At 25.8% G+C, this 19,375-nt stretch overlaps 2 protein-coding genes across 2 annotated transcripts in view; one reads left to right on the forward strand and one right to left on the reverse strand.

Annotated features, from left to right (window-relative positions):
- The window catches only part of LOC105258051 (glycosyltransferase 25 family member), a 35,602-nt gene that overhangs the window by 9,728 nt on the left and 6,499 nt on the right, over nt 1-19,375 (reverse strand). The gene's annotated exons all lie outside the window — the stretch shown is intronic.
- On the forward strand, nt 11,369-17,399 carry LOC109610487 (trace amine-associated receptor 2-like). The gene is made up of 7 exons (XM_025410932.1): nt 11,369-11,685; nt 12,503-12,589; nt 12,996-13,137; nt 13,215-13,328; nt 14,412-14,650; nt 15,778-15,962; nt 17,134-17,399. Exons 1-7 carry the CDS (start codon nt 11,436-11,438, stop codon nt 17,368-17,370), a joined length of 1,254 nt encoding a protein of 417 aa, XP_025266717.1. The 5' UTR covers nt 11,369-11,435; the 3' UTR covers nt 17,371-17,399.

Below are 19,375 nucleotides of genomic sequence, written 5' to 3' on the forward strand. Positions count from 1 at the left end.
ACAATGACGATATTGTGCATAATCGTAAGTCTAAAGCGATCAATATTTCTCGGTTGCGAAAAGTAAACTTTTAGAGTTTGTCCCAAATCGTAAAAAAATCGATTGTACCAATAAAAAGTGCCATAACTGCATTTTTAAACATTTTCTTTTACATTTATATCTTATTGTTATTTTATGTGTTTCATATGCTTTCTTTTTAGTTTTCCATTATCCAATAATTTCAAGTTTGAAGCAAATTTTCCATCTAAAATTAATTAAAAAATAATTAAAATTGTACCCTAAAAAACGCGATTTATGATATCATTTTCAATCGTTAATTATTTGAAATATTCTCTCGACATTTTTCTCAAGGAAAGAATTTCTATTTCTATTTTTTTTAAAGGAATGTCATTAAAATATAATAACACAATGACGATATTGTGCATAATCGTAAGTCTAAAGCGATCAATATTTCTCGGTTGCGAAGTTCATTCAGGTATCCTCGACAAACTGACGATAACGAATGCGCGTAGGATGCATTTTAATCTTCCGCATCATCGACGCTTATCGATATTAAGGGATTGGTCCTTCTTCTTTTTTTTCTTTCGTTTTATGCGTCAAAGTGTTTTTTTCCAAGCGTGCGACATTCGCATTCTGCGCCTGACACACCACGAGCCTGCGCAAATAAATTTTCGAAAGAGCTCGACCGAACAGTGTATGCGAAAATTCTTCAGTCTATCACCGACCCTCGTTCCCTCGATGTTACATCGCATTTCAATAAGTATAATAAGAAGATAAGAAGTAATATTGTGCGATAATAGTTACACGAAAACGACAGTAATAACGTGAAAGATTAAAAGTATTTTGACAAGTTACGGAGGGAAACTTCATGTAAGTATGTGTTACATGTGCGTGACGTATTTACGCGTTTTGCACGCACGCGTATTTATAAATTAATTAATTTACTCATAAATGTAATCACGGATAAATAATTAATTTTTCATTAAATTTCTATTATATATTATATAATCTATTATATAATCACTTTTAAATTACATTAGCGTGCAATTTACTTAAAATAATGCATAACGCTTGTACCTTCTAAATAATATTAAATTGTTTCGCGTGCGCAGAATTAATATAGATATAACACTCGTTTTTAGTCAATTGCAGTGCATATCACAATCAACATTGCATGCATTATTAAAGATACATTGAATGCATTGTGTATCATATATCGCAATCAGGTTCAATTAATTACCAAGCTTTAATTGCATGTACTTGTATTTTTTATTTAATGATTATGTACTAATTTATTCTGTTACAAATAATATTATTATTCTTTTGTGATATTAAATAGAAATAAATATAAAATCGAAAATTTAAGCAATAAATTTATAATAAAAAAAATTTAATTTAAATAAAATAACTAATTTTTTAATTAATTTAAAGTGAAAAAAATAAAAACAATAAGTTACCAATTTTCGAATCTTGTGTGTGTGTTTTTCCTCTATTTATTTTTCGTTATATATAAAAATATATATATACATATAAATATAAATAAATAAATAAATAAATAAATAAATAAATATATATATATATATATATATATATACATATAATATTAGAAAAATATTAATTTCATAGATTTTTTTTATTGAATCAATAATACATACACATTAAATATATATATTCTCTTTTTAATCATAACATCATCTTTCTATTATTGATTACATACTATCTGATTTAAAATTCAAGATAATATCTAAAATATTAAAAAATGCAAAAAATTAAATTTCTGAAATATATTATGAGTCTGTGGTTTGTGTAAATTGCACTGTAATGGAACTGCATTAATGACTAATAATGATTAAAATTTCCACCGTTAATAAATTATGCAACATATATAAATATATTACAACATTTTTTCTAACAAAACTTACCCCTCGAAAAAGTGAATCAAATTAAATATTGCAATACAGAATTTTGTTCGTGTCAACAGACGAGAATTTTCGCGGATGTTTTCACCCCATTTCTGAAACAAGGCCACTCTAATTTTCACCAAAGCCTTATGCCTGTTCCAGGTGAATTTAATGGGCAATTTGAATAGGAATGAAATAAATGATCTGAAGAAATAAAACCACCGCTTTTTAGGGTGGAAAAAAAATATGACAAAAAAACATATTTTATTGTTACATGTAGGGTAATTCATAATTTTTCTTTTTACAGATTTTATTTTATCTTGTTATTTTCTCACAATATTTCTCATCAACAAATTTCTTACTTACACAATTTGTCCCAATTTATCATTAAAATTTAACAACAAATTCTTGACTAATTTGAAGTCAATATTTTTTTACGGAAAATAATTAACACAAATTTTTTTAGTCTTCGATATTATATATATATATATATATATATATATATATATATATATATAATATCGAAGACTAAAAAAATTTGTGTTAATTATTTTCCGTAAAAAAATATTGACTTCAAATTAGTCAAGAATTTGTTGTTAATTTTTAATGATAAATTGGGACAAATAATATCAAATAGATTTTAATGCATTTTATATATATATATATATATATATATATATATATATATAAAATGCATTAAAATCTATTTGATATTAATACGAAAATATAATTTTATCTATGTTTGATAATCGCTTAATTTGTGGAGAACAGCATAATTTTCAATTTTCCATTCTTAATTAATCAATTCAAAAACTATTAATGTGAATTATGATTATTCTATAAACTAGTAATTTTTGTGTAGACACGTAAAGTGGGAAATAATTGACTTCAAAACGATCAAATAAATTAATTATTAAAAGAATATTAATCAATTATTAAAAGAATAATACGAAAAATAGAAGTGAGGAATTCTATAAGAAATAAATATTTTAACTTTCGGCATGAGAATGACTAGTTTTATATCTTCGCACACATATGTCCCATTTGATCCAATGATTTGGCGAAAATGTTTTATTGTGCGTATCGCGACACGTGAGAGAAATTTTTGATTATTCATCGTGCACACGTGCGAGCAAAAATGATATGAAAAAATCTATTTCTTTCGCATCAATGCCTTATCATACTTATCTTCTCTGTTTTATTTTTTCCACGTTCCTTCTATTTGCAATACGTGTCTTATTTATTCTGATCATGACACCCTAATTTCATCAGACGAAAGATGTGAAAAGACCCTTCTTCAAATCATTGATCATACGAGATGCAACACGTGTCGATGATATCGCACCTACGCTTGGGTAAAAATTGCGAAAAACGAAAAGCGAACTTCGCGCGGTCGGCTGTTGGAACTTTCAAGTAAAACAGGCATCAATCTTTCTTATCGCCGACATATAAAGCAAGTTCTGGGAAAATAATGGTATATTTCAATGCTAAATAATAAAGACTAATTGACCGAGAAAAGAATTTATAAAGAATATATTTTATATTAAAAAAAGAATTAATCTAAAGTTTTTATATAGATTTATCTTAAAAAGTAATATTGAAAAGAGATATAACTTCCAACTTTCTATATACATTTACGCATCGGTATTTTGGGGATTAACGACCTGCACGAAATTAATGGAGATTTTTGTGATTGTTCCGAAATGTATCTTATGGGAAAAATCATTCTTGAGTTATCTCACACAAACTTTCTCGCAGGATATCTTAAGAAAATTTTTCGAAAGATATGCTAAATTTTTCTGAAGATATGTAACTATTGTTATTTTTATTGATGTATATTTTATTTTTTTTATAACGTAAATATTCTCAATATATCGTCAGGGATTTCGGAAATCCGGAAGAGAATTAATTTAATAAACATTGAGAAAAGCTCTCTTAGGTTTAACAATAAATTAAAATATCAAAGGCGATAGAGAGCATATCAATAAGTAAAATATCTTAATTAAAATAAAAAACCATAAACAAAAATAGCTAAATATAATAATTTAATAAGAATTAATTTATTTTTGTCTCTCCGGGTTCCTATTCAACTATATCAGGATTAAGAGATCTCTTTTTGTGTGTTTTAAAGATAACATAAAATCTTTCAAAGATAAAATATATAAATTTTTAATAAAATTTTGATTGAAAAATGTTCTAACAAAACAATCTAGATACAACATTGACAATATTTACGTAGTGCATTTTATATTATCTATTTTTAAAAGATATGAAAGCTTCTGTGGATTTATTTGCATAACTGTTTATTTATTTTAATCTTATCTGAGAGTCGATTTGGAATTTTACAAAATATATTTTTTCCACTGGAGTTAAATCAGAAACGATTTTACTTCGAAATTCTGAATATTGCTTGCATATCCTTTATAATTTCCATCAATCTCTTCATTGAGATATTTTTTGTTATTTGATATATACAGCGTGTCCCGTTTTAAAGGATCCACTCAAATATCTCAAAAACACTGCGTTAAATCGAAAAATGTTTCAGATGTAAATCGTATACCTCGAAGGGAGACATAAGATGATTTACCATTGATTTGACCTTAAATAGCGGTGTCAAGATCAGGGCAAGACCACTTTTAATTTTTTAAACGGAATCCTCTATTTTTTTATTACATATTCTCGTAGCTTAGTTCGAGAGCTTTCCAAAACGCTATAATAAAGTATCTTTTCATTGAGTATCTTTTCGAGTTATGAGGCTTGAAGTAATTTCTTAATTTTACATAAACCATAAAATATCTAATAAAATATTCATTTTTTGATTATCTTATCTTAATACTTTTATACACAAAATAATGAGAAGAATGGTAGTAATCCTTTTCGGACTGCTTATGATATATAATATCGCATAGCAATCTCAAATATAATTCAGGATTAATAATGTATTCACGCAAATATCGTTAAAAAACATATTTATCATACTCATTAAACATGTTATGAAACATCCGATAATTGAAGCAATCTCAAATATAATTCAGGATTAATAATGTATTCGCGCAAATATCGTTAAAAAACATATAATCATACTCATTAAACATGTTATGAAACATCCGATAATTGAAGAAGGGAGCAGAGAGGTACCACTATTTATAACTTATTTTCCTTTCAATTCTACCTACAAGAAGCATCCACTCGATTTTTCTACGAATTGTCATGGAATATATGAATTATTGAACCTGCAATTACCTGCAAATTATCATTCTGTAATGATTATGCGAATTTAATGAAATGCATTCATGTAATTTTATTGAAATTATGTAAAAGGTAGACTCAAAAAAGTAAAAAAAAAAGATATGTTAAGAGATACAAGAATGAGAAAATTAAACGCAAAACTTAGTGCTTTAACATAAGTAACATATATCGATGTATAAAATTCATTTAAAAAAGATAATTTTTTCAAAATATTTAATCAAACGAAACAAGAAATAAAAAATTTTTAAATACTATTTTTTTATTCAGTACAGCATAATTTTTATATTAATGATATTATTAATAAAATCTAATTTTAAAAGTAAAGAATTTGTTGCAAAATGTCGATGTAATATAAAGATAAACAATAATACAAACTTACAGTTTTCTCCTTCTCTCTCTTTCTTTCTTTCTGGACTCATTTTCTCTCATTTATTTAATTCTATTTTTCATATGTTAAAATGATTCACGCATGTGAATGATTCCGTTATCATGAGGGAAACTTTGAAGATATAGAATAATGTATTATTTTACATCTTAATTAAAAATTGCATTTGAAATTACATAATAATTAATATATAAATTGCATACGTTGAATTTCACGCGTTATGGAGTAATTAATTCCATCGATTAAAATCTTTGAATAAAACCAGAGAAGCGACGATACAAAATCGAATGCGACTAAAATAATCTAAAAAGCATCCTGTTTCACACTTATTTGAACTACGCCACAACGACGTGCGTATTTTACGCATCGAAGTAACAAAGTAACAAAGTCGATTCCTGCTTCATCTAAACTGTATCATTTACCCCTGGGAGGATATTTATCACTCGCGAGACGTGCGCTGCTGTTACAATGCTGAAATGGGACAAGAAAGAAGGATAAGGTTCTGTGAGTTTGCAGCAAGCCCCTCTACGACAGCTTCAAATTTAATACGATTTATAAGAGATCGGTTCCACGTGGAGACATCTGCACATTAAGGCTGTATCCGAGTAAAGAAATTTATTGATAGAATAAATTTGATTATACGTGATTTTCCTGGTTCTTGAATATTAAAATATTCATACAATCGATTCACATAAATATATCGAATTTTATATTCGACTATTTAATATTCAATTTGAAAATAAAGAACAACAGTAAATAAATAATATAAATACAAATAAATAATAAATAAATAATATAAATACAACTATATTAATTTATTTGATTTATTCAATTCGAATATACGTGATCTTCTCGGGGTTCTGAATATTAAAATATTCATACAATCGATTCACATAAATATATTGAATTTTATATTCGACTATTTAATATTCAATTTGAAAATAAAGAATAACAGTAAATAAGTAATATAAATGCAAATAAATAATAAATAAATAATATAAACACAACTATATTAATTTAATTGATTTATTCAATTCGAATATACGTGATCTTCTCGGGGTTCTGAATATTAAAATATTCATACAATCGATTCACATAAAAATATCGAATTTTATATTCAACTATTTAATATTCAATTTGAAAATAAAGAACAACAATAAATAAATAATATAAATACAATTATATTAATTTAATTGATTTATTCAATTAAAATATACGTGAAATTCGAATATACGTGATATTCTCGGGGTTCTGAATATTAAAATATTCATATAATCGATTCACGTAAATATCGAATGTTATATTTAACTATTTATTGATGTTGGATGTGAAATATTTATATCATCTCACAATAAAATTTATCAGATAAATGTCTCGGAAGTAATATTCAATTTGAAAATACACAATATTAATTGCATTTATCTATTCAATCCGTCAAAATTTATGAAATAAACATTTATGAAAGAAAAATAATTCCATTAATAATATTTAAAAAATATAAATATTCATAAATGCATTTATTAAAATAATATTTTATCTTATATTCAGCATTTTTGTGACAAAAGATAAGAGTTAATTAAAATGTATTAGCTCGTTATGTGTTTCTAAATATTTTGCAAATAATTAATTTTTTCTACAATTAGCAGCATCAATTGTATAAAAACATGCAATCATATATATTATTTTCTTCGTGTTTACCTTTAATCTAAATCTTTCATCTAAATCTTTAATCTAAATCTTTAATCTAAATCCTCGATACACATATGTTTTCTAATATAATTATGTTCCAATATAATTTTTTCAGCCCTCATTATTGAAGGTTAATTATTAAATCTATTATTGTTCATATTTTTTCACACTTTATTACGTTCCGAAACGTAAACTAAACAAAGTTTTATTTTACACGGTAATAAAGTGTATTTTTGTATTTTTAAATTTAAAAAGTAAATAGAGCAAGGAAAATATTTATCAAATGTATATCAGTTTTTTTTAATTTTACCTGCACATCTGCCTTACATCCTGTGAAATAATAAATATGCTTTTTTATACGGAGTGTTCGATAAAATCCCCTGCAAAATATTTATTTTAATACAAACTAAAATAATGTTCTCTATTAAAATTTAATTTAAGATTATATTTTTTCCCAGTTTTTAAAATCATAACGTTAAATATCGATAACATTAAAAATATTATATAATATTATAACATTAAACATTATAATAAATATCGATACAAGATTGTTGAAAAACAAAATCTACTGCGATTCGCTAAAATGTAAACTCTCATTATCTATTTGCATCCTTGAAGCGTGATTTGTAAAAATTTATTTTTTTCTTATCCGTGTCTCTGTCTTTTTATTAAGAAAGAAATTATTCCGATATATATATCACTCCGTGTATCAAATCTTATTAAAAATCGTCTATATTGCTTCGAAGATACATAAAGAATTACTAGTGATCAATCTTTGTTTTTGTTTGTTTGTTTTTGCTTGTTTGCCTTTATTTTATCTTGAAATCCAAGAAGTAAAAGTTTGCGGCCTTTCTGGCAATTTCTCTTACAAAAAATCAAGTTATTTATATAATGATATAATATTTATATAATAATATATGAAATCTATATTAAAAAAACATCTATAACATAGAAATACTGACAGAATGCAAACATTTACTACGATTTTCTTATAAATAAATAAGTAAATGAATAAATAAATAAATAAATATATATATATATATATATATATATATATATATTTATATAAATATATATATATATATTTATTTATTTATTCATTTATATATATAAATGAATACATTTTTTTTATATTAATAAATTATATATAATATAATAATTATATATAAATGAATAAATTTTTTTTATATTAATAAATTTATATATATATATATATATATATATATATATATATATATATTACACACGCGGTGTGATTTGTAATCTCAAAAAATGAAAAATCTTAAGCAAACATGTCTACAAGACAAATAACAATACAAAGTTGAATAAAGAAAAAATTTCTTTCTTTGTTGATTGTTTCATTAATGCTTGTTTCACCATGGGAAAATTCAAGTTGTTGAAAATCGATCCTCTTTCACATCCTGCATAAGTAATAATTTATTAACGTCTCGAGTTTTCCTCTCATGTTACGTCACCTATACATTAAGCTAATCTGGCATTATTATTTTTACTCTGAAATTTACTCTTCGAGACATAATCCTCCCTTTTTATTTGTTTTTCTCCCAGCAGACTGTTGTTCTCATTTTTTTACAGGATTTATTTCGTTTTCAACTAATTATTTTTTCACTACAGGCAAATTACATAAGAAATAAATATCGTGAAATCATCAGAAATAGCTTGAAACATCATAATTTTAAGCTATGTAATTATACACATTTTTTATTTAACTTTTTTTTCTTTAAAGAAAAAAACACATTAAAATGATTCAGTTCAAAAAATTTTAATTTTTTCATGGAATAGAAAACTCATTTTCATAAATAAGAATAAGAGATTATATTTGTTTATTAATAGAATAAGACTTCATATCAAATTCTTCTGCTCGTTTGGAATCGATTTTTCTGTAGTAAAAATATCAAAAAAGTAATCCTATGATAATTTGCTAATCATTATATATAATACTGTTTTATTTGTTACCATTAAAATTCAACTAAAATTTTTATTGGACACTTGAAGTTAATTAAAAAATTTAATTTTCTTCTCAAATTTGATTAAAAAACTCCGTCCCTTTAAATTGATAATCGGATACTATGGAAGGAAAACTTTACTCCAATATAGAAGGGACAGAATTTGCTTTTATAAAATAACGAACTGCGCGTAGAATATTTTATATAACACGATGATAAATTACAAATCATAATTTACGAACACATCCGTAAAATTACGAAAATACAAGTAATTTTTCGCATGGTAAGTAAAAAAAGCAGAGGACTAATAGGATATTTCCTTTCATTATATGTATATACACACATATATATATATATATATATATATATATATATTATATATATATATATATATATAAAACTGATTTATTTTATTTTTTGTTATTAATTCATTCATAATGCTATAATAAATTTTATGTGTGGAAATTCGCCGCAATCATTTTTGCGAATGTTTAATACTAAAATAATGAATAATAATTAACATGTTTTTTAATCTGATTTTAAAAAATCCCGTGACATTTAAAATAATATATAAAAATATATAATATAATAATAATAATAATTCCTTATTCAATGAATATATTTTCAAGGTCTGTGTACCATTTAGAAAAAGAGAAAGGATATTATATATCTCTTAAAAAATCACACACATTTTGTATTACATTGGAATAAATGAGAAGAATGTGATAATTTTTTTTAATTTATTACAAAAGTGATTTGAGCTGTTTAAAAAAGGTGTTTTTTTAGAATCTCAATTATATTGAAAAAAAATTAATATTTATCAATTATACTAATTTTATACATTCGCAAAAATTATAAAATGTCGCGCACGAAAATTTAATAAAGGAAACACGAATTTTCAAACTTTCATCAATTCTCAAGGGAATAAAGTAATTAGTTTTCTACAGATTAGGCTCTTCAGATTTATTCTGTCACTTGAATAATGGCTTTCTGATAAATTATGATCCTTACTTAAAGTTATCGGATCTGATTTTATTAATAACAATCGAAAACAGAAATTTTCGGCAAATCGATCTTATGAATGCTGAGGGTAAATCGAGAATAAAGAAACAATGCACGAAATTCTTCGTAGTTATACGGATCACTTAATATAACATGATTGATTTTCCATCATTGAACATAATGTGATTGATTTTTCATTCGCGGTGGGGAGCGTCGTAAAATAAAAAATCTAAAAAAACAAAAATCTATTATCGTATTTCCTACCTTCCAAGAAAAGGTTTTCCTACCTTTCAGTTGAATGTTTGGGTCACTAATGAACAGAAGAAAGTTAAAGTGATTGAAAGAAAGAACAGGAAAGCAAGAAGGGTAATTAAATAATATGTCTTCTAAGAATCTCATTTACATTATTTTTTGATAAATATAAATATGTTATTTATATTTAACTCAGAATAAGAATACATAAAATGTATGCACAATATATTTCGAAAATGTATTATATTAACAAAAATAAAATTATAAATAAAGATTTCTGAAAAGTCTTTTTTAAATAATTTAAATATTATTTTTAAAACATATGCATACCAATTTAATATTTTTGTCAATTATAAATTTATTATAATTGATATTTTAAAGTTAAATGCGTTTATGTATATAATCCATTTTAATATTATCTGAATTAATCTTATATTTGTTTCCTCAAACTTTATTAATTTAATAAAATTATAATATTAATTGAATAAAAATTTAATATCGTAAGAAAAATATAACTTCAGTTTCATGACTATTTCTAGAATAGAAAATTAATTTAAATAATTGTCCCTAATAATTAAAATAAATAAATATTTTCATTAATTATAACATTTAAAGAAAAATACTTTTTATTATTAATCTTTAACAATAATTTTATGATAGACACTACATCCTAATCTTCTTAATGAAAATTTCTATTTATTTTTTATTAATAATGCAATTATTTATTTTTATATATTTATTTTTTATTAATAACACGATATTTTTTCGAACAGAGCTTTGAATAGGTCTAAAGTGTAATCAGCTACTATTGAATTTTTAGATGCAATGAATAGTCTTCATGATTTGGAAGATAACATTAATAGAAATGAATATAGAAATAAATATGATAATGATGATATTATACAATCCAAGAAAATTTTATGGAAACGACAGGCTACAATAGATAGTCCATCAAATATTTCGATTTCTGACACCGCTATAACTGAGCAGTCGATGTCTGAGAAGATAGAATCTATCATGCCGACAAACTTTACGAACATGATATTTAATGAGTCGACGGCGCAAGTCGCAAATATGTCGAATCAAATCGACAGAACTGACAATGTATTATATATGTATGGAGTACCGCTGCTAATTTTCTTCTGTGTCATCTCGGTAGCCGTAAATATCAAGGTTCTTATAAGCGCATTTTGGATAAAACGCCCGATCAGTCCGACGTTGTACATCAGTTTAAGTTTAGCAGGTAATATAATATTCTTTATATTTAACAATAATATTTTTTTTCTTCACATAATATGTTTAACTTAAATTAAAATAATAAAATAATAAAATTGCAATTAAATATCGTATATTAAAAGCGGTAAAAATTGAATTGTGATATCTTTTGTAGACAAGAAGCATTTTTTCTTTCATTTTTTTGTTTTATATAAATTTTATGTTATTTTATTTTTTAAAAGAAAAAAAAAGAAAGTCTCTCTCTCTCTCTCTCTCTCTCTCTTTATCTTTAAATATATAATATTTCTTCTGTTAATGATTAAAATCAATCAAGCTTTTGACTCTTCTTCAATTCGTTTAATAAAAATCCGATAAAGTCTCAACTTTTTACTATGATTCTCTTGAGCTTCAATATTAACTATGTTGGTAATTAAAATTTAACATGAATTAGCTTTTCAAAGTTAAAATCGAAGTTATAAATAACCAAAGAAAATTAAGAAAACATTTGAAATATTTCAACTAAAGTAAAGAATAATATTTCCTGTATTTCTAGTGTCTAAGTATGAATTTTTAATAAATTTGAAACATTTTTTCTACGCATAATTATGTGTATTGCTAACAATAAATTATTTTCGTGTATTATTGTTTTCAATATCTTTAAGACGTGTTTTATAAATTTAATAATACCCTATTATTGTTTAATATTTGATGAAATAAAGATTTCTTGAAGGACGTATCGGAAACAATATTTTATTGTACTTTAAAAGTTAGTATATATAAATAAAAATTTCTATAAATAAGAAAGCATATAAAAAATACATCTAAAAATCATATTGCACTTCTAGGTGCAGATGCTTTTACCAGCAGTGTATTAGGCGCAGGACTCCTTATGAATAGTTTGATACCCAATGGACTTGAAATTAAATTGATAGGTAGGATCCTATTGATTTTTATAATTAAATATTAATTAATTAGAAATAGATACGTACATTTCGTACGTAACTTCACAAGTTTCAAACATGATTCAATTTAGAAATTCAATAACTAGATTTTTAAACAAACTACATTTTTATTAGCAGGTTTTAAGAAAGGTTAAGAAAAAATTGATATATGTATAAAATTATTTTTAATTGTAATTATAATAACTTTTTCAACAATATATTCATAATTCTTTCTATTTTCGAATCAATACATTGTAAAACAGGCTGCATAAATGTAAGATTCAGCAAATATACGTATATATATATATATATATATATATATATATATATATAAAAATAAATGTTTTAATAAATACTAATGAAATAAACACAAATGAAAGAATCACATTATTTTTAGGTGTGGATTGTTTTTTATTGGTACTCGAAGTTGTGAGATTGGGAGGAGTGATAATTACCGTATTCCACCTAATGGCTTTAGCTGTCAATCATTACCTGGGTATTCTTAGACCACTCCACTATCTTTCGATTTTGACATACAAGTAATATTATTTAGTTTGTCGAAAATCTATTTGAACGATACACAACTTCTTACAAGAATTTTTCTCTTTCTTTCAAGAAATACTACAACTTTGTTGATTCTATTGTGGGTGCTACCAATTTCTTTTTTCGCCGTGTACTTTAATGTAGTTGAAGGCGACGGTTTTCAATCTAAAGAATGCAAAGAAAGCACGTAAGTATATTAAAACTATAAAAGGCCTTTCCTACCTTAAAGACTCTTTTAACGTTGTTAAAGACTCTTTTAATATTTCCATTCATAGAATTCGCTTCTAAGTTCGCATTTTTTAAAAATTTATGTATATAAGTCTGTGTTTTTTTTTTGAATATATTATATGCCATAGAATAATATATACATATACAGGATGTCCCAAAAGTCCCGGACCGGTCGAATATTTCATAAATTATGCACTTTAGAAAGAAATGTTTCAGACAAAAGTTGTATGGCTTGAAGGGGGCCATCAGATAGTGGCATGATTTGACATGGGAGAGTCATTTAAAAGTCACGTGAAGATCACCGTCAATTTCTTAAATGGAACTCCCTATTTTTTATTAAATATTCTGGTAGCTCACGTCGAGAGCTTTCCAAAACACTATAATTAAGTTAGTTTTCATTAAGTACTTTCCGAATTATGAGACTTGAAATCATTTCTTAATTTTACATAAACCGTAAAATATTTTGTAAAATATTCATTTTTCGATTATCTTACCTTAATACTTTTATGTACAAAATAATAAGAGGAATCAATTGGTGTAAAGAAAAAAAATAGTTGCTTTTAAGAAAAAAATATGTAATTTGCAATTAACAATTACATTTTTTTTTAAAAACAACTATGTGTTTTCTTTACACCAATTGATTCCTCTCATTATTTTGTACATAATAGTATTAAGATAAGATAATCGAAAAATGAATATTTTACTAGATATTTTATGGTTTATGCAAAATTAAGAAATTATTTCAGCCTCATAACTCAAAAAATACTCAATGAAGAAATACTTCATTATAGTATTTTGGAAAGCTCTCGAGATAAGCTACACGAATATGTAATAAAAAATAGGGGGTTCCATTTAAGAAATTGAAAGTGACCTTTACGTCACCTTCAAATGACTCTCCAAGGTCAAATCATTGCTACTATCTGATGGCCCCCAAGCCATACAACTTTTGTCTGAAACATTTCTTTCTAAAGTGCAGTTTATGAAATATTCTACCGATCTGGGACTTTTGGGACACCCTGTATAAATATAATAAACTTTTCAGATTCTTGGCTCACAAAAAATTTCGAATGTTGTTCAGTTGTCTTTTTTTCGTGCCCTTTGGTCTGATGGTTTGCATTTATATACACATATTCTGCATAGTAAAAAAACATCAAGCCACGAGAATGCGCTTTCGTACAGCTGGTTTTTCGATTCGTAGAAGAACAGCGGAAGCAATGCGCAACAGTTCTAATCACATGACACGGAACGTCAAAGCTATTCATACAACTTTATACATACTTGGTAGGAAAGAGAGAACTGTATAATGCATTTAATAAGAAAAATTATTATGTAGGAGCTGCAGTTGTATCGAATTTTATAATGACACAAATGCAAAAATACAAAATATATCATACGCATCTGAAATTTATTTTATAATGACACAAGTGCAAAAATACAAAATATATCACACACATGTGAAATTTATTTAATTCAAATTATACAGAGTGTTCCATTTTAAAAAAACGCACCTCGATGATTCTTCAACGAAGCATTTTCAGCAAAAATGTTTCAGACAAAAATTGTATGGTTTCAAGGGAGACATAAATAAGATGGTGTCATTAATTTGAGCTTGAATAGTTACTTGAAGGTCACCTTCAATTTTTTAAATGGAACCGCCTACTTTGTATTGCATATTCTTGTAGCTTATCTCGAGAGTTTTCTAAAACACTATAATGAAGTTAGTTTTCATTAAGTACTTTCTGAGTTATGAGACTAGAAATAATCTTTCAATTTTACATAAACCGTAAAATATCTAGTAAAATATTCATTTTTCGATTATCTTACTTTAATATTTTTATGTACAAAATAATGAGAGGAATCAATTGATGTAAAGAAAACATATAATTGTTCCGTAGAAAAAATATGTAAATTACAATTAACAATTACATATTTTTTCTTGGAAACAACTATGTTTTTTCTTTACAATTAATTCCTCTCATTATTTTGTGCATAAAAATATTAAAGTAAGATAATCGAAAAATGAATATTTTACTAGATATTTTATGGTCTAAGTAAAATTGAGGAATTATTTTAAGCCTCATAACTCAGAAAGTACTTAATAAAAACTAACTTAATTATAGTGTTTTGGAAAGCTCTCGACATGAGCTACAAGCATATTTAGTAAAAAGTAGGCAATTCCATTTAAAAAATTGAAGATGATCTTCACATGATCTTCAAGTAACTATTCAAGGTCAAATTAATGACACCATCTTGTGTCCTCTTTGAAACCAAACAACTTTTGTCTGAAACATTTTTGAGAAAAATGTTTCGTTGAAGAATTATCGAGGTGCGTTTTTTAAAATGAGACACCTTGTATATTTATATTAAATAAAATCTGAGCTTTAATGACACCATATACGCTTTTTAAGGAAGCTTCCTAATCGGCTGGATGCCTGCAGTAATAATCTTCATGTTGGTCTGTATCGACTGTATGTTCCAATTAAATGTATCGAAACAGATCGAATTCCTCATTTATGCCGTAATTAACGGTCTTATTATCCTGAAGACTTTGATCAATCCCATTATTTATGCAGCCAGAATGCACGAGATTAAGGTAAAAATTATTTACTTTATACGATATAAAAATATTTATATTATATATTACATGATAATTTTATATAATTTTATATACAGGGTGGGCCATTTTAATCCGTCCACGGGAATATCTCCTCAGGTAGGGGCGATAGCGGAAAATGCCTCAGACAAAAAGTTGTATGGCTTGAAGGAGAACATAAGATAGTGTCATTAAATTGATTTTGACTAGTTACTTGAAGTCACGGGAAGGTCACCTTCAATTTTTTAAATGGAACTGCCTATTTTTTATTACATATTCTTGTAGCTCATCTCGAGAGCTTTCCAAAACACTATAATTAAGTTAATTTTCATTAAGTACTTTCCGAATTATGAGGCTTGAAATTATTTCTTAATTTCACATAAAATATCTTGTAAAATATTCATTTTTTTATTATCTTACCTTAATACTTTTATGTACAAAATGATGAAAGGAATCAATTGGTGTAAAGGAAGCACAGTTACTTTTAAGAAAAAATATTTAATTATTAATTGCAAATTACATATTTTTTCTTCGAAATAACTATGTGTTTTCTTTATACCAATTGATTCCTCTCATTATTTTGTACATAAAAGTATTAAGGTAAGATAATCGAAAAATGAATATTTTACAAGATATTTTACGGTTTATGTAAAATTAAGTAATGATTTCAAGCCTCATAACTCGGAAAGCACTCAATGAAGAAATACTTTATTATAGTGTTTTGGAAAGCTCTCGAGATAAGTTACACGAATATGCAATAAAAAATAGATGGTTCCATTTAAAAAATTGAAGGCGATCTTCCCGTGACCTTCAAGTAACTATTCAAGGTCAAACCAATGACACCATATTATGGCTCCCTTCAAGCCTACAACTTTTGTCGGAGGCATTTTCCGCTATCGCCTCTACCTGAGGAGATATTCCCGTGGACGCATTAAAATGGTCCATCCTGTATATTACATAATAATTTTATATAAAAAATATATACTTCACTAATATATCAATATTATAATTGAATAAAAAAAATTGTATAGTACTCAAGATTTTAATCTTTAAGAAGTTTGATACAGAAATATTGAATCCAATCGATCAAGATTTTGTCGCAAATTAAAGAGCTTGGATATCGGATTTTTTAAACTATGAATATGAAATTTAGGAAAAAGTATTTTTTCAGGTCGCCACGAGGCGAATGCACAATGCTTTCTGCGAATGGATAACGCTCAATCATTTTACCACCAACCGAGGAATCAGCAGAATGTACAGCAGCGAGGAGAGTAAGCAGTCGCAATCAAGGACCGGTACGACCGGTTGTCAATTATTTCATAATTTAAGCGTCCGAAAAGCGCGAAACGGAAGCACGTACATATGTACGGGTAACAATGCGCAGGAATACGGCAATACACTCGTGTAAGTCAGATGATATGCACTGAGAAAAAAAGTTGCTAACTTGTCCAAATCGTTTAACTAACAAAGTTATTATTTTTTTAATCGAAATATTTAAATATTTAAGTTAATAGATGCCATGTTAAATTTAATATGTATTATTTAATTTAAATAGTTAAATATTTAAATTAAAAAATAATAATTTAATAAAATAATTAAAATTAAGTTAAATGGTTTAGTTAAGTTAACAATTTTTTTCTCAGTGTGGGAGAAAAAGAAAGATACGTAACAAAAAAATATTTTTTTGCACATTTTATCAGTCATATAAATATGACGTACAACTAAATGAATGAAATAATAGTTACAGACATCTTTTAGTAGTATATTAAAAATCTTATTTTTTTTATTTTTCTCTCTTTCTTCTCTTTGTCTCTGTTTTATTTTGATGCAGTTGTAACGATTATTCCAAGTCCAGTATGTTACTATAGCAATTTTTCATATTTCTATAAATTCTCGTAAAAATTATAAATGATTAATGATGAAAATTATTTCGTTAAAGTCACACTCTATGAGTGTATTTGGAGTATCTCAATGTTTGTAACTCTGCTATCACATTCATTTGTTGTACATTCGAAGTCCAATAGACTTCTGTATGTTCCACTGCGATTTTAAAATACTCAACCGAGATTGCATTTTATAACGCGACATGTAACTGACATGTAATTTTATCTCACAATATTCTTTTGAATTGCAACATTGGCATGACCTATATTGCATATGTCTTTGAAACTTATTAGCAGAAATAGGATTTCTATGCAAACAAATATAGAAAAGGAAGAATACAAAGTTATTCATCCAAAATATCTTGTTTTATGTATGTATGTATCCCAGCAAGCACTAAGTAACATTTATATAATTATTAGTTATAATTGCTCACTCAACAATATAACTATTACATAACATGTAACAATTATATTGTTGAGTGAAAAATTATTACTAACAGTTACATAACTGTTATTTGGTGTTTGCTGGGATATACAGGGTGGACCATTTTAATCTATAATGGAAAATATCTTGGAATGTTGGTGAGATACAACAAAATGTTTCAGACAAAAGTTGTATGGCTTGAAGGGGGCCATCAGATAATGGCAATGATTTGACCTTGGAGAGTCATTTAAAGATGACGTAAAGGTAACCTTCAATTTCTTAAATGGAACTCCCTATTTTTTATTACATATTCGTGTAGCTTATCTCAAGAGCTTTCCAAAACACTAATAAAGTATTTCTTCATTGAGTACTTTTCGAGTTATGAGGCTTGAAATCATTTCTTAATTTTGTATAAACCGTAAAATATCTAGTAAAATATTCATTTTTCGATTATCTTGCTTTAATACTTTTATGTACAAAATAATGAGAGAAATCAATTGGTGTAAAAAAAACACATAGTTGTTTCAAAGAAAAAATATGTAATTTGCAATTAACAATTACATATTTTTTCTTTGAAACAACTATGTGTTTTTTTTACACCAATTGATTTCTCTCATTATTTTGTACATAAAAGTATTAAAGCAAGATAATCGAAAAATGAATATTTTACTAGATATTTTACGGTTTATACAAAATTAAGAAATGATTTCAAGCCTCATAACTCGAAAAGTACTCAATGAAGAAATACTTTATTAGTGTTTTGGAAAGCTCTTGAGATAAGCTACACGAATATGTAATAAAAAATAGGGAGTTCCATTTAAGAAATTGAAGGTTACCTTTACGTCATCTTCAAATGACTCTCCAAGGTCAAATCATTGCCATTATCTGATGGCCCCCTTCAAGCCATACAACTTTTGTCTGAAACATTTTGTTGTATCTCACCAACATTCCGAGATATTATTATTTTCCATTATAGATTAAAATGGTCCACCCTGTATATACAAGGTGGCCCCGAACGTTCCAGCCAGACTTTGAGATCTTATAGGAAATTTAATTCTGAACAAAAAATTTCTTATAAACATGAATCGAAAAATGCTTCCTTAAGA

This window comes from Camponotus floridanus, unplaced genomic scaffold, assembly GCF_003227725.1.
Source record: "Camponotus floridanus strain SB8 unplaced genomic scaffold, Cflo_v7.5 scaffold36, whole genome shotgun sequence".
NCBI lineage: Eukaryota > Metazoa > Arthropoda > Insecta > Hymenoptera > Formicidae > Camponotus > Camponotus floridanus.

What these genes read in the sequence shown, in the direction of transcription:
- LOC109610487 (XM_025410932.1), top strand. Translation starts at nt 11,436, where the DNA reads ATGTCTGAGAAGATAGAATCTATCATGCCGACAAACTTTACGAACATG. An exon ending in ACTTGAAATTAAATTGATAG is followed by an intron (nt 12,590 to 12,995) that starts GTAGGATCCTAT and finishes CATTATTTTTAG; the next exon opens with GTGTGGATTGTTTTTTATTG. An exon ending in CCAGAATGCACGAGATTAAG is followed by an intron (nt 15,963 to 17,133) that starts GTAAAAATTATT and finishes GTATTTTTTCAG; the next exon opens with GTCGCCACGAGGCGAATGCA.